Genomic DNA, 25,147 nt, shown 5'->3' with positions numbered 1-25,147 from the left:
CACTCCTTCCATCCATAGCCATACGAGTCAACATTGAGCCAGAGCTTTTGAGATGCGCCGTCTTGTAAACAGGATGCAGCCGGGAACAAGTCCGCCTGTTTAGTCCGCTAGTTGTCAATTTGCTGTCCAAACATGGTCTTCGTGTAAACAACAGATGTTCTTTCCTTGTTGTTTTACTGTATTATGTATATATATATTTATTTGGAATCATTGAAATCACCAAGTCAAACATGGGAGTATGAGTTCGTCCAAATGCTGAGTCATATTTTGAAGCATTGAAGCAGTTTTTTAAGGTGTTTTTTTGTTAAATCAATCCATTCATTAAGATAGACACACACATATATATATATATATATATATCTATATATATATATGAGATATTTTGCTTCCTTTTCTTTATTTTTTTTTCTGTCCAGTCAATAAGGAATCAATGGGGCTGAAATGGGAAATTAAGCCAAAAAGCCTAAATGTGTCAATGGCAGCACAATCTGAAGGATAAACAATTGCAGCCAGAGTTAGGGAGATCCGCCTTGTCCAATGTGGATATTCATTGGTCCGTCCTACAATCGCACTCACACATTAAACAGTTTGTTTTTTCTATAAAGTTTTCCAGTTCTTCATCCCACCGTTGAAATTGATCAGACTGGTACAATGTGCAGCCCAAGAGCCTCATCTTGCAGTTTCATGTGGTTGCCATAGTAACTAGTGGCGGTCGTAGGCAGTGGCAGCAGTGGGGGGTGCAGCACCCCTGGATGCGGCACTATAATAATAAGGGGAACCTGAAAGTTAACACAGGAGAAGATGGACCAGTTGGAAGGACATATATAGCTTAGAAACAAACAGTGCACCCCCCACCCCTCCCCCAGGGTTTTGTTTGGTTATCTAGTGAGAGCAGTCAGCTTTCTGCTCCCAGGTCTACGTGGGCCAATGCACCAACAAGAGTAGTTTCCATCGCCTAAGGGGAGAGGAATTTCCCAGATGTTTTTCTTTTCTCAAATTGGCCTGGGGTTTTCATCTGGATATTCGCCTCCCCCAGGACATTACATAAGAACATAAGAAATAGGAGCAGGAGTAGGCCATACAGCCCCTCGAGCCTGCTCCGCCATTTAATACGATCATGACTGATCCGATCATGGACTCAGCTCCACTTCCCTGCCCACTCCCCATAACCCCTTATTCCCTTATCGGTTAAGAAACTGTCTATTTCTGTCTTAAATTTATTCAATGTCCCAGCTTCCACAGCTCTCTGAGGCAGCGAATTCCACAGATTTACAACCCTCTGAGAGAAGAAATTCCTCCTCATCTCAGTTTTAAATGGGCGGCCCCTTATTCTAAGATCATGCCCTCCAGTTCTAGTCTCCCCGATCAGTGGAATTATCCTCTCTGCATCCACCTTGGCGAGCCCCCTAATAATCTTATACATTTCGATAAGATCACCTCTCATTCTTCTGAATTCCAATGAGTAGAGGCCCAACCTACTCAACCTTTTCTCATAAGTCAACTCCCTCATCTCCGGAATCAACCTAGTGAACCTTCTCTGAACTGCCTCCAAAGCAAGTACATCATATCGTAAATATGGAAACCAAAACTGCACGCAATATTCCAGGTGTGGCCTCACCAATAAGTGTAGCAAGACTTCCCTGCTTTTATACTCCATCCCCTTTGCAATAAAAGCCAAGATTCAATTGGCCTTCCTGATCACTTGCTGTACCTGCATACTATCCTTTTGTGTTTCATGCACAAGTACCCCCAGGTCCCGCTGTACTGCAGCACTTTGCAATCTTTCTCCATTTAAATAATAACTTGCTCTTTGATTTTTTTTGGGTTGGGTGGGGTGTGATGCATAAGGCATCGCAGTTGTATGGGACGGGCTGGATGGACCAGAGGGCTTTTTTCCTGCCCGTCACTCTTCGGCATTTCTAAGCAACCTACTCCCACGCTGCCACCAATCTGCCCTGAGTCCATGCTCGGGATGTGTGGCAAAGGTCGCACAGTGACAATTCTCCCCCAATTTGACCCTCCTGGGGTGAAGTGCCTGGCATCAGCTTGGCAACTGCCCATAGACGGGGTGAGATAGGGTAGTCATGCAAGACAGCCAACCAAGCTTGTGTACCAGCACCCCAATTTCACCTGGCACCATTCAGATATGTTTCAATAATAGTTTCATTTTTCTAATTGTGTAATAACATTTATTAACCCTCTACAGCCCAGGGGTTCACTTTCAATGCTTCATTTCAACAACAAATACAACAACAACTTGCATTTATATAGCGCCTTTATCGTAGTAAAACATCCCAAAGGTGCTTCACAGGAACGATTATCAAACAAAAGTTGACACCGAGCTAAATAAGGAGATATTAAGTTAGGTGAAAGAGGTAGGTTTTAAGGAGCATCTTAAAGGAGGAGAGGTAGAGAGGCAGAGAGGTTTAGGGAGGGAGTTCCAGAGCTTAGGGCCCAGGCAGCTGAAGGCACGGCCATCAATGGTGGAGCGATTAAAATCGGCGATGTGCAAGAGGAAAGAATTGGAGGAGCGCAGAGATCTCAGAGAGTTGTCGGGCTGGACGTGGTTATCGAGCTAGGAGGGGCGAGGCCATGGAGGGATTTGATAACAATTATGAGAATTTTAAAATCGAGGCATTTCAGCACTTTCGACGGGAACCCTGGCTGTAATGTTGCTTGGATGACCACTCAGTGACAGGTCCAGGGGTTTCGGGGTCAGTTGCCAGCGATACCATACACACTGCTGATATCACTGAGGCTTATTCAACCAGAGCAAGGAGGAATAAGCAGCATAGTGCCTGTACTTCATGAAGATTAAAGCGGTTTTAAGTAGAATGGGTTGTGTAGCAGGTTAGGCACTATCATTTTACCTCTGGGACCTGGGTTCAAATCTCGCCCAGACTGGTAAAGACAAAGGTGTCTCTGTGTGCTAGCTGTAAAGGGTCCTATGTGAAACGAGTTCGAGCATTTGCAACCCAGCTTCTATTTGGTGTGGACCCACAGCACAAATCTGAGTCTAAGTTGGCGCTCTCACGCAGACAATGACTGAAGTGGGAAATGAGACAGTCGCTCGGTTGAGGTTGGGGCAGTGCAGAGGGAACTTCACTTCCGTGCTAGACTTGAGCTAAAAGTGCTTGATGCTAATACTGGGTACCTGAAATAGAAATGAGGTTGCGGGGAGATTTGATAGAAGTGTACAAGATTATGACAGGTTTAGACAAGGTAGACAAAGCAAAGCTATTCACATTAGCTGATGGTACAAGGACGTGGGGGCACAGATTTAAGGTTTTGGGCAAGAGATACGGTGGGGGGGGGGGGGGGGGGGGGGGATGTGAGGAAGAACTTTTTTACGCAGCGGGTGGTAATGACCTGGAACGCGCTGTCTACGAGGATCAGGTCGACTTCCCGCTCAACCTGGATCACTTTGATTTCGAGCAGCACGTTCTGAAGCACTTTGTTTACGAGTGTCCAGTATGCCAAAAGACCTTTCCAGAGAACAGACAAGCTGCTTATGAAGATCATGTGCAGTCCCATTTTATGGAGGCCAACTGAGGCCACGGAAGTGGAGACGATCAATGATTTCAAAAGGAAATTGGATTGGCACTTGAGGGAAATAAACTTGCAGGGCTCCGGGGATAGAGCGGGGGAAATGGCACTGACTGCATTGCTCTACAGGGAGCCGGCATGGATTCGATGGGCCGAATGGCCTCCTTCTGTGCGGTAATAACTCTATGACTCTATTCCCTGACTAATCACAAAAAGAAGTAGCTTTAAGCACACTAGAGCTCCCACTCTCTGCTTTTAAAAGGGTTTAAATTATAGAATTGCTAAGTAGCATTGCGCCTATTGTGTAAACAAACAATAAAAGTCTGGCTTGACACCCTGTGAATATGATTCATGACTTTGCAGTTTGCTTCTCCTGAAGAAGCTGACACATGTTGGATCGGGTTTCACAGGTGAAGACAACTCTTTGGGACCCAGCCCACGGGTAAGTGAAAATAGGCAGTCTATTCGGCCGTGGGGGCCGTCACAGCTCAGCCTGATCACATCTTCCATTTTTCACACACACACACACACTCTTACCAGCAGGCTCATGGGGTAGCAACCAGGTGTGGGGAGTAGCTGGCTACTCCTAGTGCTATCTCAGAGAGTATTGAGGCAAATTGTCGTATTCACGCCTGTCAACCCACTGCTACAGTAACTGAGATCCTCTAACTCAGCACAGGACAAGGTCGGAAGCTGTGACCTGCATGATACAGTCCTACACTTTGCAGTGCAGTCACTCACTGATCCATCAAGGGAAATCCAAACGTAAATTAGTGCGGGAATTCAAAGCGACCCTTAAATGGTGATATGTACTTGTGCGAGAGTGAAACTAACATCGAACCATGCAATAAAATAAAAGCTGCACTATTCCCAATTCACAAATCCATTTTGTACACAGTTAGATATTTCTTAAAACCGGATCACATTTTACAGATGCCTTTCTGAAGAAAGAGACACAAAGTAGGTAGCAGTAATGACCCAGAAAACACTCACTTAGTAATCCTGGGTTGGTGAAACGCCAGGCTTCATTGTAGGTCGTGTACTGTGGATGGGTGTAAGGGTTTCCCGAAAATTCACTGCCTGAGGAAAGAAACACAGAAGACAATGCTTAAAAAAATGCTGAGAATAATTCGACGCCCTTTCGTTTTGTTTTGGGGTGAGTTGCGTGTTCCTGGTTGCGCAGTTCACGTTCAGTTTATCGCTGTGGTTTATCCATACACTGAATTACTACCGGAACTCAACCTAAATCTCAAAGACAGCATGATGAAAATTAGCATTATATATGCGCACTGAAGGAATGGCATGGTGAAGATTAGAATTGTACATATCACTGAAGAGACACTGTGATGAAGATTAACATTGTATATGTACATTTTCTTCTTATGTGGCTTGGTGTCAAATTTGTTTGTTTTGTCTTATAACACTGCTGTGAAGCACCTTGGGACGTTTCACTTCATTAAAGGCGCTATACAAATGAAAGTAATTGTTGTTGTTGTTGTTGTTGTTGAATGGACAGCGTGCTGAAGATTAGAATTTTACACATACACTGAAGAGGCAATGTGATGAAGATGTGCATATATTTATGCACTGAAAGATCATCGTGACAAACTAAGACAAGGAACTAGAACCAGAGCACACAAATTAAATTAATCAAATGTAAATTTAAAACAGATATCAGGAAGACTTCATCACACAATCCTGGTCCCCGCCCCCCGCCTCCACTTTGTGGGGCTCACCGCTGCCCTTCAGAAGGCCGGTATACCTCTTTTCGCTCGGCAAACTGACGCCCAACCTTACAGCAGATCCCGGACAGGCTGGACATGGGAACTCCCCGCTCCCAAACCTCCCCTTCCACATTGGCCGTCTTGCTTGGGGTGGGTTTTTCCCTCAATGAAGACCACAGGAACCCTCAAGGCAAGCTCGAGAAGCAGCCTATCTGAGTCCCAGCCTATTTTCTCGCCCTTCCGCCATATTCCCGCGGGTTTGCGTTGAGGGTGTACCGGAAGGGCTGTGGAATTTCTGCCCCAGGGCACTCAAGAGAATGAGCGGTCTTTTCTCATCGCTGTCTTTTTTATGTTGTACGCAGGTTAGCACAAAGGGAATTCTCTGCACACAAGGTTACATTGAAGATGCAAAGTGCTGAAGAATGCAACTGAATATATGCACTGAGAAACAACTGTGAGGAAGTCAACAATAAGTAGTCGCTGAAGTGAAGAACTGATGAAGATTAATGTTTGTACATACTGAACGGACAGATTAACATTATGTATACACTTATATATAAGAAAGAATGAAGCGTAGTGAAGAGAAAGTGTGATATAAATGGACACAGTGCTAATGCACGAAAGAAGTACTGATGGAGATTACATAGAATCTACCACACAGAAACAGACCATTCAACCCCACTGGCGATTATGCTCCACTCGAGCCTCCTCGACCCCTCCTTATCTCACCCTGTTAGCATATCCCTCTGTTCCTCTCTCCCGCTTGTGCTGATCTAGCTTCCCTTTACATGAATCTATGCCTTTTGCGGTAGGAGATTATTACTGCATAAATACAATTAAGTCACAGATTGGCAAAGATAACTGTTACAGAACGCGCAAGAAGAGATATAAGTGAAGAAAAATGTCCATAGACACTAAAGATTGAAGAGTAACACAGGGATATAGACTGATGAGAGTGAGTGATGAAGATTAGTGTGGAATGGACAGACTGAAGAGACAGAGTGATGAAGATATGTGCTTAATATTTTATTACTCTCTTTAATTAGCCGTTTGAAGTCTATAAAAGTTGTGCTGACAGTGAGCATAGCTTGTGCTGGACAATAACAAAGGTGGCTAAATATTCTGCTTTCTTTGATGACGTGCGAAGAGTGTAGGAGGGGCAACATGATGACAGAAAACAGATTTAGAGGAGGTCGCTGAGGCTCAGTGACCTTGCTGGTTCACTTTCGCCTGAACCAATGAGAGAGTTCACACAATTAAGGTCATCACTAATCCTGCAGGACATCATCATCATCAGGTGGCCCCTCTTATCGAGGATGACTTGCTTCCACACAAAAAATGATAAGTTCACGGATGTTCCAATGAAGGACCTAAAATTCCGGATCCTGAACTACATCCTGAAGGGTGGAAGATGCCTGTGCGTGGATTTTTTTAACGTGTGGTGACCGTTGCACACCAGCCATCACGCGGGCCTGACAGAGCTAGGTCTTGGTCCAGTGGCAAGGGTTAACCAAGACGACTGGAGACCAGTTCTGCTGCACGGACCTAGTGCGCACACGTATCGCAGTGTGGGCTGACCCATGCTGCCCCTGCGCCCTCGCCTCTTCTGCGCCGCGATCACGTCCCTCCATATTCTCTCGCTGCTCCTTCGTCCCGATCTCGCTGCTCCTGCTGTATCTGCCCATGCTCCAATCACCGAGCTGGACCTTGATGATGTAACTCTTCACTGCCGTCGCAACTCGTGCTGCTCCCTGAGGTAGCCTGCCTCCACGCTGCTCCCAGGCCGCTACTTGCTGCTTCTTTTATGGCCCCGACCTGCCGCTGGTGTTCTCATTTAGGTCGGTGCCTCCACGCTGCAGAACAAGATATTGCTGACCCCCTACTGAATCTTACTGCCCTGTGAAATACCCTCGCAAGAGACACAAGTAACAATCTGGGTGAATGGCATTTTGCATGCTCACCTGACCGTGAACTTCTTTTTGCAGTTAGCATAAATTAATTGAACGTACTCCTGCTGGACTCAGAGCCCCTGCACAGGGTCCCCCCCATCCAGTTGCTACCTGGTTGACCACTGGCAGTGTGTAGCAACTGGGCGAGGACAGGATGGAACTGAGCTGTGACACTCCCCATGGCGGAATAGCTCACGGTCACTTGTGTGGTGGTACCGGTGGGTGGCCGCTTGCCGGTGGATCTGCACCTCAGCAAGAGTCAGCGTGTTCAGGAGGGGAAAACAAATGGTTAACAGAAAAGGACGGACATGTCTCACATCACTGTGGGACGTTAGCTGTCGGTCTTTTGAGCCAGTTATTATCGTTCCGTCTCACAATTTTCTTTCAGTTTTCCACGGATTTGGTAAGACGCATTCGGCACCCATTTCCCAACTTGGCAAGGTTGTCCTATTTAGCGCTTGGATATAAAGCAACATCTGGGCTGACCATGTCCAGACACATTGGACATGGGGCCCGCAACAAGGCTTGCCCAATTACACGTCTATTCATTTAAATTAAAGTGCTCCCAGTTGTGGGGGTCGACCCACAGGTGCTGACTCCCCCTCTGGTGCCTCAGCCAAGTCCCCATTCTTCATGTGTGAGACTCAACACTGAACGTCAGCAGGTTGGTCAACATTCACCGTTTCTAGCAAGGTTTGCATGCTTGTGGTCTGATGTGGGAATCATATCTGAACCTCCACTCCCCATTTTCCTCTGTGCACTCCATCCAGCAGAAGCTTCATTCCCATATACTGAAGAGGAAAATTGGTCGCATCTTCTCCCTTTCCCCCAAACCCACTATGGATCTCGTATCATATCGTCCTCGAAATCGAGGAAGACTTGCTTCCACTCTAAAAGTGAGTTCTCAGATGGACTGTAGAGTCCAATACGGGAATTACAGTCACTGTCACAGGTGGGGCAGTCGTTGAAGGCTGTCGCTGTTGGAGTTGTCCTGCCGTTCCAGCTCCCGAACTTCATTTGAAGGGTGGAAGATGCCTGTTCGTGAGTTCTTTTAACGTGGGGTGGCCGTTGTACACCGGCTACCACACGGGCTTAGCAGAGCAAGGTCTTGGTCCAGTGGCAAGGGGATCCAAGACGACTAGTGACCAGGCTCTGCTGTATGGCCCTAGTTACCTACGGCGGGGTGCGAGCCGAAAGCTCGGCGCTGAGCAGCACCCTTTGGTGAGGTGGTAAGAGAACCGAGGCCTGGCTGAGGGCAGGCATTGGAATGGTCAGAGGCCCACTTCATGGAAGAAGGAGAGGTCAGAGAGGTCAGAGTAGCCACAGCCGTTGTGCTCACCATGTGCTCAGCAGAGACTCCACCGCTGAATGGGGCCAGCGGCCAGGGGAGCAGGGTGGAGGTGGGGGGGAGGCCAGAACTTCATCAGAGGAAGGAAGGCCTGAACGTCGCCGGTAAGTGAAGGCCCGAATGTCGCAGGTGGAGCGAAGGCCCGAACACCGCCGGAGAAAAGAAGGCCCGAACGTCGCCGGTGAGTGAAGGCCTGAACGTCGCCGGAGGGATGAAGGCCCGAACATCACCGGTGGAATGAAGGCCCAAACGTCGCCAGTGGCATGAAGGCCCGAATGTTACCAGTGGAGTGAAGGTCTGAAGGGGGGGAGGCCCGTGCGTGAGGGTGAGGAGTGAAGGTCGGGCCCAAACCTGTGGTTAGAGCCGGTCGGAGGCTCACTGCCGTTGAGATTGCTGGGGATCGGTTGGAGCAGCTGAATGGGGAGCAAGAAGTGAGGGTCTAGTTGGAGGGACTAGGCAGCAGGGAGGTTGATCTGGAAGGTAAGTCAGGATGGGGGATATCCCTTGCAGTACGGTTTTTAGGGGTGGAAAAATACTTTGGGGAGTCGAAGTTAGGGCCGGGGGCGGGGTGGCTTAAACAGTGGAGAGGGAGAGGTGAAGGATGGTAACAGATGGCCAGCGGAAGGTTGGTTCGGGGAGAGCTCCCTAGGGAGCTGCTATCCCATCTGCCATCTTGAGTTTATGATGAATAACAGGATATAGAACAGGATATGGAATCTTACAGCAGAGAAGGGGGCCATTCGGCCCATCGTGCCTGTGACGGCTCTTTTAAAGAGCTGTCCAATTAGTCCCGCTCCCCCGCTCCTTCCTCATAGCCCTTTTTCTTTTCAAGTATTTATCCAATTCCATTTTGAAAGAGACTATTGAATCAGCTTCCATAACCATTTCAGGCGGTGCATACCATAACGTAACAACTTGCTGTGTGAAAAACTCATCTGCTCCCTGGATTTTTTTATCAATTATCTTAAATCTGTGCCCACTGGTTACCTCCCCCAGGTGGACACAGTTTCTCTTTACTTCCCCTATCAAAACCCAGCATGATAGCACCAGCTTCTGTGGCTCAACTATCATGTCCACTGCATTGGCTGAACATAAGAACATAAAAATTAGGTGCAGGTGTAGGCCATTCGGCCCCTTGAGCCTGCTCCGCCATTCAATAAGACCATGGCTGATCTTCGACCTCAACTCCACTTCCCTGCACTGCCCCCACACCCCTTGATTCTCTCAATATTCAAAAATCTGTTGATCTCTGTCTTGAATATGCTCAGCGACTGAGCCCCCACAGCCCTCTGGGGTAGAGAATCACAAAGATTCTGAGTGAAGAAGTTTCTCCTCATCTCCTAAATGGCCAACCCCTTCTTCTGAGGCTGCGACCCCTGGTTCCAGACTCCCCAGCCAGGTGCAACATCCTCCCTACATCTACCCTGTCGAGCCCTGTAAGAAGCCCTGTAAGATGTTCAATATATGCAAAATGTGTCATTTTCAGTTTCCGTCCCCTCTGTCCCTTCAGCTCTTCAAAAACCATGCCCCGCCCCATTCTTATGGCCTTGCCAATAGCGTTGCATTACTGCCGGTGTGAAGGAATGGCTTAAGAGAGACTCCCCACCTCTGGGATGGATTATTTAGTGTCTGTTAAGGTGCTGACTGCCCTGAAGCACTTTGGAGCAGACCTGCACATTATCGAGGCACCTCATCACTGTCATTATCAAACCCCATTGAAATTCCGTTCCCAACGCTTAAGCGTCTTGTTAATTTTTAACTCAGTTAACTTGACTTTCCCGTGCACACGCTGAATAAATCGAAGCATGAAAGTACTCATCATGTTTATTCTGCGTAACTTACTCGCCCATGAGTTATGGGGTCGCCTTGCCTAACGTACAAGATTTCTGAGATGCATCTGTCACACTTTTGGTGTCACACGTGTATCGCGCTGAAAAGAAATTCAAACAGGGCTTTGGAGGCATTGCACAGAAGGTTCACTAGGTTGATTCCGGAGATGAGGGGATTGACTTGTGAGGAGAGGTTGAGGAGGTTGGGCCTCTACTCATTGGAATTCAGAAGAATGAGAGGTGATCTTACCGAAACGTCAAAGATTATGAGGGGGCTTGACAAGATAGATGCAGAGAGGATGTTTCCACTGATAGGGAAGACTAGAACTAAGGGGCAGAATCTTAGAATAAGGGGCTGCCCATTTAAAACTGAGATGAGGAGGAATTTCTTCTCTCAGAGGGTTGTAAATCTGTGGAATTCGCTGCCTCAGAGAGCTGTGGAAGCTGGGACATTGAATAAATTTAAGACAGAGATAGACAGCTTCTTAACCGATAAGGGAATAAGGGGTTATGGGGAGGGGGCAGGAAAGTGGACCTGAGTCCATGATCGGATCAGCCATGATCGTATTAAATGGCGGAGCAGGCTCGAGGGGCCATATGGCCTACTCCTGCTCCTATTTCTTATGTTCTTATTAAAGACAATTGTTTTCAAATATACAGAGACCCTTTTCCAGCAACAGAGCTGGCTGCAGTTTTGTTTAAAAAATTGCAAAAATCTTATTTAATGTACAAGACTTGTACAGGGAGCGTTTTGTTAGAGGTTACAGGGTTGATTTTCCAAATGCCACTTCTGCTGTGGTATCTCTGTATTGGGAGTGCGCGTTCAGAAATCCCAAAGTTGTGCCCTGCAATTTTCCGGATGGGAAATCACAGAGTTCGGCCACATCTATGGCAGCTGAGCTCCCACGTCGCCTGCTCCCTGTTGGAAAGTGCATCCCGATGCTGAAAGTCTTCGGAGTTGACAACATTAGGGAAATGTTAGAATCAAAACTGCAGTCAAAAAGTATCAGTCCGTTTAAATACAGCCAGTGGGACGCATTAAATATAGAACAATGTTAAACCAGATTGCACTGCAAATAAGTGGGGCTTGACAAGTTTGGCACAGAGGATGGTGGAGCAAAAGATTCTGTAATCTGTAAAGGCGTTCGCTGGTAATCCAGATCCATCAGCTTCCAGGACCTGCTGCCAATGTTTCACTTAGAGAGGTTTGAAACCTCCTAGGACCTTTGCGCGGGGATTGATTGGCACGCTTGTGAGAGTTCTGGGGCGGAAAGGAAGACTGTGACTCATGACCAAGACTGTGATTTAAATATTTACAGACCTTTCTTCTATTCTCTGACCCTGAAATGCTTCTCTTGAACCTGAACCGCAGGTTAAGTAGAGGGGAACCAGATACGCTCCATGGCACCTGCACAGCTCACAATGTTTATCGATGACTCAGGAAAGTGTGTGTTAGATAATGAGCTCTGGGGTGATATGTGACTGGAAGCAACTATCCTATCTCATTCTAGATAGTAATCAAACATGTTCAATTTGCTCCTCAACATTGGATTTTTCCCAACTGGTTTCCGTGTGTTAATGTCAGCCGGCCCTCTGTCTCTCTTATCGCTTTCTATCTATGAGGTGTTTTTCCTACCTTTACTCGAGTCAGATCTCTATCTTTATCTCTCTCTTTATGAGATACTTTCCTTTACATTAGTCACCATCCCTATCTCTATCCCTTTATGCTATCTTTTCCTCTCTCTTTCTCGCTCTCTATCCCTTTAGCTCTCTTTCTCTCTCTATCTCTTTCTTGCTCTCTCACTCCATCCCTTTCGCTATCTCTGTCTCTCTCTCGCTCCCTCTCTATATATATATCCCTTTCTCTCTTTCTCTTTCTTTACTCTCTCTCCCTCATGTTGTCTACCTCTATTTCCGACACATGAAAAAGTACAGATTACAAATATCGTAACATTGTTTGGCTTTAAAAAATTGACAAGAAGATTATGAAATTTCAAATCAGGTAGTCATAGCTTCAGAGACCATGCAGTGGATTCTGTTGCCCCTCAGACACCCCACTCAGCTAGAATTAGTAGGAGCTAGGCCAATTACAATCTGCCAGGGTTTCTACTAACAGAATCCCAGTTCCTCTTATGCATTGGCAGGTATGGGCCCCAACATTTCTGAGGGTCCACCGTAACTACAAGAGGGATGGACCAGTACCTCCACTCACCCTGGCCCCAGGTGAGATGTCTCACATCCTGGAGGTGGAGTAATTTGTGTGACCAGAGTGATCTCCCACCCCATGCGAAGGGGCATCCATGGTGGCCATCCTTACCTGCCCTTGAAATGGGGTGCGGCTCATAGCCATTCCACCTGAGCTACCCCAGACCCTTCCAGGCTCAACGTCGAATTTACCTTTTTTGGGACTTCTGCTCCAAAAGGAGCCGTTCTGCTTCCAGGAATCAACGGCCTTTGTGCGGGCGAGGATTGGGACCTCGGGGCTCGCTAACTTGAGCTGAACGTCCCTTGATATGGATAATTGTGGTGCGGGCCTATGGGGAGGAAGTGAGCACTCCATATCAAGCAGGAGCCTCGACCAGGGCCTGAATCGCCGCTGTTAATATTACGGAGTCGGGGAATGCGGTCGGGTCTCAAATTTTAGGATTTTAACCCCGCGCCCAACTTGTTCCTGCCCGTTGATGTGGGAGGTGGACGGTGGGGGGTTAAAATTGAGGCCTAAGTGTCAGCAACTATTCCACCAATGACAACAACAACAGCTATTCCAATGCGCTTCACAGAGGCATTATAACTGAGCCCAAACTTGTCCTCAGCAGAAGCCTGCGTATGTTCACGAGTAAAGTGCTGATTTATACCTGCCCCACCTCTTTTAGCCCAGTGATGCCTTAGCCAATTGTGGCACCCAACTGAAAGCACCCGGACCAAGATGGGACCCTCCTTTCCCATATGGTTCTATACCACACAACACAATGTGAGCTTAAAGGGGAAAGAAGTTCTTTTTCATGTTAAGTTATGTGATACGTCCTATAATCACAAAAGGTGGTTTATTCTGTAGCATGTGCTCACAATTTGTCGATTAAAATTGGAACAAGTCTTTGAACTTGTCAGAATTGAAGTCAGACACTGTTTTGGGCATTCAGGCTTCTGGTATTTACTAGGCCTCTTCAAACGATAACAAGACATCATCATCATCATAGGCAATCCCTTGAAATCGAGGAAGACTTGCTTCCACTCTAAAAATGAGTTCTCAGGTGGCTGTACAGTCCAATACGGAAATTACAGTCTCTGTCACAGGTGGGACAGACAGTGGTTGAAGGAAAGGGTGGGTGGGGAGTCTGATTTGCTGCACGCTCCTTCCACTGTCTGCACTTGGTTTCTGAATGCTCTCGGCGACGAGACTTGAGGTGCTCAGCGCCCTCCCGGATACTCTTCCTCCACTTAGGGCGGTCTTTGGCCAGGGACTCCCAGTTGCCATTGGGGATTTTACACTTTATCAAGGAGGCTTTGAGGGTGTCCTTGAAACGTTTCCTCTGCCCACCTGGGGCTCGCTTGCCATGTATGAATTCCGAGTAGAGCACTTGGTTAGGGAGTCTCGTGTCGGGCATGCGGACGATGTGGCCTGTCCAACGGAGCTGGTTGAGTGTGGTCAGTGCTTTGATGCTGGGGATGTTGGCCTGATCGAGAACACTGACATTGGTGCGTCTATCCTCCCAGTGGATTTGCAAGATCTTGCGGAGGCAGGGCTGGTGGTACTTCTCCAGCGCTTTGAGGTGTCTGCTGTATATAGTCCACATAGGAGGGCGGGTATCACTACTGCCCTGTAGGCTATGAGCTTGGTGCCAGATCTGAGGTCCTGGCCTTCAAACTCTCTCTTCCTCAGGCAATCAAAGGCTGCTCTAACACACTGGAGGCGGATTGGACCTCGCCATCGATGTCTGCCCTTGCTGATAGTAGGCTCTCGAGGTATGGAAAATGGTCCTTGTTGTCCAAGGCCAAGCTGTGGATTTTGATGATTGGGGGGCAGTGATGTGTGGCGGGGACAGGTTGGTGAAGGATCTTTGACATTAACATCAATATAGCCCCAAAGCAGTGACAGCAACAGAAACAATGCTGCAGAAAAATCAACTCTGGGTCACTCAAAGACCCAGTTAAGAAAGCCCTATACAGTCTTACTACCAACCTGGCGACCCTCGATGACCCTGAGACGTAGAGTTCCCACAGCTCCTGGTCTGCCCTCAAGGCCTCCATAACCAGCGCCTGCAAAGAGACGCTCGGTCACTCAACCAGGAACCACCAAGACTGGTTTGACGAGAACGACCAGGAGATCCAGGAGCTAATAAGCCACAAGCGCAAGGCATTGCTGAACTTAAAGCAGCAACCCAACTCGGGAGCAGCAAAGCAGCTCTATAGGCGGCTGAAGGCCGAGGTCCAACAAAAAACCCGCGACCTAAAGAATAAAGGAGGGTGGAGAAAGCACAGGAAATCCAGCGGCTGGCCGACAGCCATGACTTGCGAGGATTCTTCAGTGCAGTCAAGACCACCTCCAGCCCAAGCACCCAAGACCCCACCCCACTGCTGGCCAAGAACGGAGAGGCACTCATTAAGGTCACAAGACAATAAATGACGAAGAAGGCCATTCAGCCCATCTTGATTCATCCATTAAGAGAGATTTTAATGTTCCCCTAGTCTAGCTTCTGATTGTTTCACCCCCAGGAGCTATCCTTGGCCCCCTCCTATTTCTCATCTACATACTGCCTCTTGGCGACATCATGCAAAAGCACAAAGTCAGATTCCACTTGTACACTAATGACTCCCAGTTCTACCTCCCCAGCAGCTCCCTCGCCCCTCCACTGTCTCTGAATTGTCTTGTTCGACATCCACCAATAGATGAGCAGAAATTTCCTCCAAATAAATATTGGGAAGACCAAAGCCATTGTCAGCGTTGTGGGTTCAATCCCCACTCCAGAGACTTGAGTACATAAATCTAGGCTGACACTCCCAGTGCAGTGCCGAGGGAGTGCTGCACTGTCGGAGGTGCTGCCTTTCAGATGAGACATTAAGCGACGGACATGGATGCTCTCTCAGGTGGATATAAACATTACTATTTGAAAAAGAGCAGGAGGGTTCTCCCCAGAGTCTTAGTCAACATTTATCGCTCAAACAACATCACAAAACTAATAATCTGGTCTCTTATCTTATTAGTGTATGTGGAACCTTGCTGTTTGCAAATTGGCTGCTGTGTTTCCTACATTACAACAGTGACCACACTTCAAAAGTAATTAATTGGATGTGCTTTGGGACAACCCTGAATATATTTAAGAAGGAGATAGATAGATTTCTAGACACAAAAGGCATCAAGTGGTATGGGGAAAAAGCAAGAATATGGTGTTGAGATAGAGGATCAGCCATGATCATATTGAATGGCAGTGAAGACGCGAAGGGCCAAATGGCCTACTGCTGCTCCTATTTTCTATGTTTCTAACCCGAAGTCGTGAAAGGTGCTATATAAATTCAAGTTCATTCTTTGTTCCTTTCTCTCCTCTCTTTTATTCCCAAAGGTTTACCCTGAATCCCCACAATTTTGAGTTTAATCGATAGCTTTTCGTAAGAAACATTGCCAAGGGCTATGTGGAAATTCAAGAACATCACAGCATGGGGATTACCACAGCCTGCTTGCCAACACCTTGGGGTAGACTTCCTGCTTTGGGCCCAATTGGCAAACTGGGCGCAAACTGCGCTGGTTTTCCAAAGTCAAGTTTGGATTCAAGTTTCTGCTCAAACTCATTTGCATAGTCACAAACACAAACTCTTCCGTGAACCAGCGCACTCTGGCAGCGCAACAGAATGGGATTGTTTATTCCTTTTTCCTTGCGTTAAAAAAATATTCTTTGATGTACTTAAGAGTGGTAACCTGGTGCAGTTTTATTAATGCAGCTGAAAATGGCGTTTATCACAAAAAATAAGCATTTTCAATCACAGTGTCCAGTCCACCACCCGATTTTAAATCACTGAAAATGTTTTTATAAAAAAACTATACTGAACCATTTACTAGTTTCATTGAAGTACAGTGGGCAGGTTCTTTGTAAATTAAATATTTTTTAGCATTTAAGAACTTTAAAAGCCTGCCTACTTTGCGCCTAAAAAAAAGCTTAATTTGAAGGGCCTCCTCAAAGTTCCGCAAACTGACGCAGTTGCTGGAAATGTCGGCATGGTGATCTGGGGGCGTGGCCAGTTGAGTGGGCGGGGCCGGCTTCCAGCGCGGTGATTTTTAAACCGGCGTTAAAGCTCGTGGAAATGCGATTGACGCTCGACGTAAGTTGCGCTTAGAATTCCTCGATCGTCTCCGCACTCTCGGCCGATTTCAGGTGACTTTAACTGGCGGAAACACTGGCTGCTCTCTTTAAAAGAGATCCCAATGATAAGCCTCCCTCTCTCTCTAAAAGGATTGCTAATGAGGAATTACAAGGGGTTCTGATTTTAACATTTCCTCCTTTAAAGGGATTCTGATGGTGGGATAGTCTTCTGAAAAAGCGTCACCTTGCTGAAAAACTCTTTGGCAAACTTTTTTAGAGGTTAGTCAAACTGGAGCTCTCTTCATTAAGACAGAGAAGGTTAAGCGATCAGAAAGAAATGGTACATTTTAAAGGGTATTAATGAGATGAATGGGGACACTCTTTTGCACTGGTTGGCGATCCAGAAACTAAAGGGCATAAATTGAAGATCATCACCAAAGAAAGAATAGAGAGGTTAGGGAATGTTTTTAGAGTTGTTAGTTCATGGATTGCCCCACCAGAAACAATGGCAGAAGCAGAATCAACTGTTGATTTTAAAAGGCAAATGGATAATAAATATTTAATGTGTACGAGGATAGGGCAGGGGAATGGGACTAAGTGGATATCTCTTTTAGAGAGCCAGTATAGCGAGGATGAGCCAAATGACCATCCTCTGTGCTGTAAAATCGTACGGTTCTATGATTCCACACAAGATGCTCAGGGAATTGCAAACCTGTGGAATTCTCGACCACAGAATGTTGTTGAGGCCAGTTCATTAGATATATTCAAAAGGGAGTTAGATATGGCCCTTACAGCTGAAGGGATCAAGGGGTATGGAGAGAAAGCAGGAAAGGGGTACTGAGGTGAATGATCAGCCATGATCTTATTGAAGGGTGGTGCAGGCTCGAAGGGCCGAATGGCCTACTCCTGCACCTATTTTCTATGTTTCTATCATGTCAAATGCATCATCATCACTCACTTATGTTGAAAACAAGGTACTGTTCTTATTCTGTATCCAAAAAAAGGAATGCTAAACACTTTTTCATGAAGGTGGTTCCTCTTTCCTGAGAGTAGGAATAAATGAGTAATTTTCAGGTTGGCAAGCTGTAACTAGTGGGGTACTGCAAAGATCAGTGGTTGGACGTCAGCTATTTACAATCTATATCAATGATTTAGATGAAGGGACCGAGTGTAATGTATCCAAGTTTGCTGACGATACAAAGCTAGATGGGGCAGTAAGCTACGAGGAGGACACAAAGAGCCAGCAAAGGGATATGCAACCTTTAGGGCTGCTGACGAAGGACCGTGCGATTCTTTGTCGGCCGGCGCAGACACGATGGGCTGAAATGGCTTCCTTCTGCGCTGTAAATTTCTATGTTTCTAGACAGGTTAAGTGAGTGGGCAGTACGGTGGCAGCTGGAGTATAATGTGGGGAATTTTGAGGTTATTTACTTTGGTAGGAAGAATGGAAAAGCAGAATATTTTTTTAAATGGTGAGGAACTATTAAATGTTGGTGTTCAGAGAGCTTTAGTTGTTCCAGTACAGAGAGTTAGCATGCAGGTATAGCAAGCAATTAGGAAGACAAATGGCATGACGGACCTTTATTGCTAGAGGGTTGGAGTACAAGAATAAGGAAATCGTACTACAATTGTACAGGGTTTTGGAGAGACCACACCTGGAGTACTGTGCACAGTTTTGTTCTCCTTATCTAAGGAAGGATACACTTGCTTCGAGGCAGTACAATGGAGGTTCACTAGATTGATCCATGGGATGAGAGGGTTGTCCGATGAGCATTGAGTAGATTGGGTCTATACTCTCTGGAGTTTAGAAGAATGAGAGGTGTTCTTATTGAAACATATAGGGCTAGAAATTCAACTCATTTGCGCTTCCCGTTAGCATCCCCGGGGGTTTAACGGGGCACAAATGAGTTACTAACCGAGCACGGTGCTGTTAGCGACTTCCGCCATATTGGGCGGGAGTTTTGCGGCGGCGCTAAAGCTTTGCGCCCCGATCTCCAGCGCCCAGAGATCATGACATTATCGGCGCGTGCATCACCCCGTTATCGTTCCACCCGCCCCCCCCCGCCCTCCCACGGCAGCGCCGGGCGAAAACCGACAGCTGCAGGAGGCGTAGCTCGGGCGGCCAGCCGCTACCGGGGCGATGATTAAAGGTCGAGGGGAAAATGGAAAAAAACGTACTTTCTTCTGGGCGCTGCTGAAGCGGTTTCTTCGCGGTGTCACTCTGCTTGAGGGCCGGGCTGAGTGCATGGCGCCCCCACTCCATGATGGTTCAGGTAGGTCCCTCGTTACTTTGCACAGTCGGCAGTGTGAGGGAAGAGCCCCTCAGACGCGGCACAGTGCTCAGTGCTGCTGAGGCGTTCCCCCCGCCCCTATGCGCCCCAGGAAGAGAGAGGAGAGCTTGATTTAGCGCTCCACTTCCTTCCGGGGCGGTAACCCGAATTTCCGGAGTGGGGCAAGACTTCAGTGTCTGACGCTAAGTCTCGCTCTTCCCAACTGATACTGCCACCAAACGGGCGATGCTGAATTTCTAGCCTATGAAATTCTGAAGGGGATTGGCAGGGTAGATGCTTAGAGGTTGTTTCCCCTAGCTGAAGAGTCTAGAACTAGGGGGCACAGTCTCAGGATAAGGGGTCAGCCATTTAAGACAGAGATGAGGAGGAATTTCTTCACACAGAGGGTGGTGAATCTTTGGAATTCTCTACCCCAGAGGGCTGTGGATGCTGAGTCGTTGAGTAAATTCAGGACTGGGATATAGATTTTTGGACTCTAGGGGATTCAAGGGGTATAGGGATTGGGCGGGAAAGTGGAGTTGAGGTTGCAGATCAGCAATGATCTGATTCAAGGCAGAACAAGCTCGAAGGGCCATATGGCCTACTCCTGCTCCAAATTCTTATGTTCTTATAGTCACAGATAAAAGATTTCCCAGACTTTTAATTCACCCCCTCCCACCCCCCCACCCCACTTCACATTGAAGACATCGCATTAAAGCTTTGAATTACCTGGAACCATGCCAGCCAGTGTGGAGGTGGAGTAGCTGCCCTGCCCAGTCGGTGGGACATGTGGAGGATAACCAGGTAAAGTTGTACTTGCCATGTCACGGCCTGGAAAAGCAAACACAGCCTTAAGTATCAATCGGATGCACTGCGGCGTTGCAGAGAACAACTAAATGTTATTTATTGTGAGTGTGTGTGAATATGTGAGTGAGTGAGTGAGTGAGTTAGTGAGTGAGTAATTGCCTATCTAAGTGAGTGAGTGAGTGTGTACCCAGAGGATCGATCGGTCGATCGATCAATCTATCTATCTATCTGTCACTCCTGTTTCTCATCTACATGTTGCCGCATGGCGATATCCAAAAACACAGAGTCAGTTTCCACAAGTACCCTGACGACACCCAGCTCTACCTCACTATCACTTCTCTCGACCCCTCCACGGTCTCGAAATTGTCAGACTGCTTGTCCAACATCCAGTTCTGGATGAACAGAGATTTTCTCCAATTAAATATTGGGAAGACCGAAGCCATTGTTTTTGGTCCCCGCCACAAACTCCGTTCCGTAGCCATCAACTCCATCCCTCTCCCTAATATTTGTCTAAAGTTGAAGCACTATTCGCAACCTTGGTGTCTTATTTGACCCTGAAATGAGCTTCCAACCACATATTCGCGGCACGACCGCGTATTTCCACCTCCGTAACATCGCCCGTCTCAGCCCTTGCATCAGCTCATCCGCTGCTGAAACCCTCATCCATTGTTACCTCTAGACTTGACTATTCCAACGCCTAGCTGGCCTCCCACATTCTACTCTACGTAAACTTGAGGTCATCCAAAACTCGGCTGCCTGTATCCTGATTTGCCCTAGTCCTACTCACCCATCACCCCTGTACTCGCTGACCTACATTGGCTCCCGGTAAAGCAACGTCTCAATTTAAAAATTCCCATCCTTGTTTTCAAATCTCTTCATGGCCTCGCCCCTCCCTATCTCTGTAATCTCCTGAAGCCCCACAACCTCCCGAGATATCTGCGCTCCTCTAATTCTGCCCTCCTGAGCATCCCTGATTATAATCGCTCAACCATCGGTGGCCGTGCCTTCTGTTGTCTAGGCCCCAAGCTCTGGAACTCCCTGCCTAAACCTCTCCGCCTCTCTACCTCGTTTTCTTCCTTTAAGACACTCCTTAAAACCTACCTCTTTGACCAAACTTTTGGTCACCTGCCTTAATTTCTCCTTATGTGGCTCGGTGTCAATTTTTTTTTGTCTTCTAAAACTCCTGTGAAGTGCCTTGGGATGTTTTATTATGTTAAAGGCGCTATATAAATACAAATTGTTATTGCTGTTTGACTGAGCGAGTAGGTGAGGGTAAGTGTGTGTGTGAGTCGGTGTGTGTCTGAGTGAATGGGTAAGTGTGAGTGCGAGTAATTGTGCATGTGAGTGAGTAAATGTATGTGCATACGAATATGTGTCCACGCCCCATTTGTGGATGTGTTGGGTGTCAGCCATATCTGCAGGCTGATCCCAGTTCCCCTTGTTGCTCAGTAGACAAGTCTCAGATAATCACCCTGATGAGTCTGTTTAATCTATGGTTCTCAACACTGCACAATAGAAGAAACGATTAAGACACCAGGAGGAAAAGTCATTAACTGACCAGCAATTAGACTGTTGATTAATAAATTGCAAATATTTTATTATCTTGCGTTCTCCACAAGGAGATGAAACATGGAGTCACAACCTGGGCAGAATGCCCCTTCTGTCATGGGCAGCTCAACGAGCAAGGTCTGATCAAACACACAGACACACACGTGTGCACACACAAATGCTGAAACCCCACGCACGCACATACACACACACACACACACATACACACACACATGGATATGCACAGATACACATGCACACACACAAACACGCACACACACATGGATATACACAGATACACACGTGCACACACAAACACGCATACACGTGGATATACACAGATGCCCATGCACACGCACAAACACGCACACACACATGGATGCGTACACACACCCACACACACCCATATTAATCAACAAACTAAAACAGTCGGTACACGTTAAGAATAGATAATCATAGCTATCTTTTAATAACATTTTTTAAATATCATTAGCCCTGAAAAGTGTGATATTTGTGTAAAACATTTAACACTTTCATATAACATGACATTGTTCATTATTTTAATTGAGGCCTTAACCAACTAAAGATACAGGAATCAGCACTTCTGTTAAAACAGCGCACAGCAGAATTTCATACGGATGTGTTAAATGTCCGTGTATTAGTATCGCAGAAGGTCATTCTGAAGGCACCGTGACTCCTACAGAAAGTTCTGAATGAGCAAGAGCAGCTTGTGGTGGTCTGCTCACTCCCCAAATCACTCACACGAGAGGACCATACTTCGCTCAACAGGCAGCAGGGAGGCTGGAGTCATTTGCACAAATTATTGGATTATTTCTTGTACAGAATGGCAAAGAATTCAGGCAGATGGAGTGTAGTGATGGAAAGAGAGAGACAGACAGAGAGAAGCAGCCAGCTGTTCTTGCAATGAAAGGGGAAAGGACGGAGGTTGCTCAGTCAGAAACGCACAAAGAAAAAGCCTCGAGATGCTTTGCAAATGGAGGTAATTAAGAGATACTGCGAGCTGGTGGTCATGTGTTTGGTTGGAAAGATGGCTTTTGAGGGGGGGAAAGAATGGATGTGGAGAGGTTCCGGGAGGGGAGAAGGGTTAAGACAGCTTAAGGCTTTGGCGCCAGAGGAGGGTTCACACAAGGCCAGAGTCAGAGGGTGAGAGTATGCAGTGTAGAGGGAGGGGGAAGAGGTGGGCTGGAAGGATTTGGTGCAATAGGGTGAGGTGAGAGCAACGAGAAATTTGTAAATGAAGATGAGGATTTTAACAGGGACTCTGCTTAAAATATGAAAATTGGGGCCTTAGCTGTATTTTTCCATCAGACATGTCTGAGACACCTCTTGTACTTGTGTTCAAATTCCTCCATGTCCCCAGCCTGCTCTGTAATCTCCTCCAGTCCTCCAACCCTCCGAGAGCTCTGCGCTCCTCCAATTCTGGCCTCTTGCACATCCCCAATTGCCTTCGCCCCACATTGGTGGCCGTGCCTTCAGCTGTTTAGGCCCGAAGCTCAGGAATTCCCTCCCTAAACCTCTCCGCCTCTCTCTCCTCCTAATATCTCCTTATGTGGCTCGGTGTTAAATAGTGTCTGATAATGTTCCTGTGAAGTGTTTTGGGACATTTTACTGCGTTAAAAGGTGCTTATATAGAGTTGTTGTTGTTACACGTTATAAAAATTCAATTTAAAAAGGAAAGAAAGAAATTGCATTTATGTCGCGCCTTTCACAACCTCAGGACGTCCCAAAGCGTTTTACAGCCAATGAAATTCTTTTGAGGTACAGCCACTATAATGCAGGGAAGTGTGGCGGAACAGTTGCAAACAGCAAGATCCCGCAAACAGCAAGATCCCACAAACAGCACAGAACAGATACAGTTTACATTTATATGGGGGCCCTTAATGTAGAGTAACATCCCAAAGCACGTTGTAGAGGTGTAAGCATAAAAATACACAATATGGAAAAGAAAGAGTTATTTGGAGTGGTGACCAAAAGCTTGGCCAATGAGCGGTCTCCTGTGTGAGACCTGTTTGCTCAATGGTTGGCCTGATTTGTGCATCACCTTCTGACAGACTCCCCCAACAATTGAGCTCCTATGGCTTTTAGCTTCCAGTTCCAGGGTGAAAAGAGCTGTGTGGTACAGACTCTTGTTTTAAGCCTGTCTGGTAAATCAGAGTGGTAACACCAAGCAACAGAAGTGAGAGGACACTCTATCCCTCTCATTCTGACTCAGGCACTCACACACAGGATAGGATTGTAGTGGGGGAGGTATATAATCTTATAAGCATGACTATAAGCATTGTTTAGAAAATGCGTGTGTAACAGTTTGTTTTTACTGTAACCAAAGATGACTCTCTGTCACCTCTATTCTTCCCCCATCTATTTCATTTGAATCCACTGTCTGTTCTTTAATCTCTGCTAAAACGGAGAAGGTAAGCCCCACACCATTAGGCCTGCCAGAGACTTCCTCCCAGCCCAACTCTGTAGACATAGTATAGTGTTGAGCTGGACTCAGGTATTGCTGAATAAGAGCAGAAGATTCCTGTTGCTACAACAATCGAAATCTTCAAATCCTTGCCATTTTGTTACGCGACCACTCAGATACCAGTCTCTGATACCCGAGGAGACCCTTTTTGCATCTTTTCAGCCTAAGCCCCCTTTTGACACAAGTTCCCCAGCCAGAGATCCGCAGACACATTAATGTCTTTAGGAAGCATGCTGTTGCTGCTGCTTCTCGCCCTGCGAGCCGTCGCGGGGATCAAGAGCTTGGAATGGAAAAATTTCAGAACTTTCAGAAATATTTCAAGCACTGCCTGTGCCAGCTTCTGAGATTTTAACACTTTCAAAATGTTAAAACACGCAGATATGGGAGGACATGTGCAGGGACAGCAAGATATCTTATTTGTACCAGCAGCTTGTCACTGGTTTCTGCAATGTTATCTCTCCTAGTCTGTACCACACTACGCAGTAACAGTACACACACCTATCACAAGGGCATTAACCCACACCTATAAGAACATAAGAAATAGGAGCAGGAGTAGGCCATTCGGCCCCACGAGCCTGCTCCGCCATTCATGGCTGATCTTCTACCTCAACTCCACTTTCCTGCACTAGCCCCATCTCCCTTGGTTCATTTAGTATCCAAAAACCTAAAGATCTCTGTCTTGAATATACATCTGAGCATCCACAGCCCTCTAGGGCAGAGAATTCCAAAGATTCACCACCCCCTGAGTGAAGAAAATTCTCCTCATCTCAGTCCTAAATGGCCGACCCCTTATTCTGAGACTGTGACCCCTGGTTCTAGATTCCCCAGCCAGAGGAAACATCCTCCCAGCATCTATCCTGTCAAGCTCCTTACAAATGTTATAAGTTTCAATGAGATCACCTCCCATTCTTCTAAACTCTAAATAATATAGGTCCATGCTACTCAATCTCTCCTCATAGGACAATCCCTCTATCCCAGGAATCAGTCTGGTAAACCTTTGTTGCACTCCCTCTAAAGCGAGTATATCCTTCCTTAGGTAAGGCGAGGATCACAGGTACATTAATATATACCTATCACAAGGGAATTAACACACACCTATCACAGGGGAACTCACATACCTATCACAGGGGCATTAACATTAACCTATCACAGGGGCACTAACACACACCTATCACAGGGGCATTGACACATACCTATCACAGGGGCATTGACACATACCTATCACAGGGGCATTAACACACACCTATCACAGGGGCATTATCATACACCTATCACAGGGGCATTAACTTACACCTATCACAGGGGCATTAACACACACCTATCACATGGGCATTAACATACACCTATC

At 46.8% G+C, this 25,147-nt stretch overlaps 1 protein-coding gene across 6 annotated transcripts in view; it reads right to left on the bottom strand.

The window, feature by feature from the left end:
* Positions 1 to 399: 399 nt before the first annotated feature.
* Positions 400 to 25,147, bottom strand: part of pax2a (paired box 2a) — a 177,098-nt gene continuing 152,350 nt past the window's right edge. For 2 of the 6 annotated variants that reach the window (XM_070865422.1, XM_070865423.1), the window contains exons 8-10: positions 19,689 to 19,790; positions 4,540 to 4,626; positions 400 to 760 (exon numbers count right to left, since the gene is read on the bottom strand). In XM_070865422.1, coding sequence (XP_070721523.1) covers positions 639 to 760; positions 4,540 to 4,626; positions 19,689 to 19,790 — 311 coding nt within the window. In that variant the 3' untranslated portion in view covers positions 400 to 638. Of the gene's footprint in view, positions 780 to 4,539; positions 4,627 to 19,688; positions 19,791 to 25,147 lie in introns of all 6 variants that reach the window. The other 4 variants (XM_070865424.1, XM_070865425.1, XM_070865427.1 and 1 more) reach the window with 3 other exon arrangements.

This window comes from Pristiophorus japonicus, chromosome 22 (genome assembly GCF_044704955.1).
Source record: "Pristiophorus japonicus isolate sPriJap1 chromosome 22, sPriJap1.hap1, whole genome shotgun sequence".
Taxonomy (NCBI): Eukaryota; Metazoa; Chordata; class Chondrichthyes; family Pristiophoridae; genus Pristiophorus; species Pristiophorus japonicus.
This window is presented reverse-complemented; position numbering and strand designations above follow the sequence as displayed.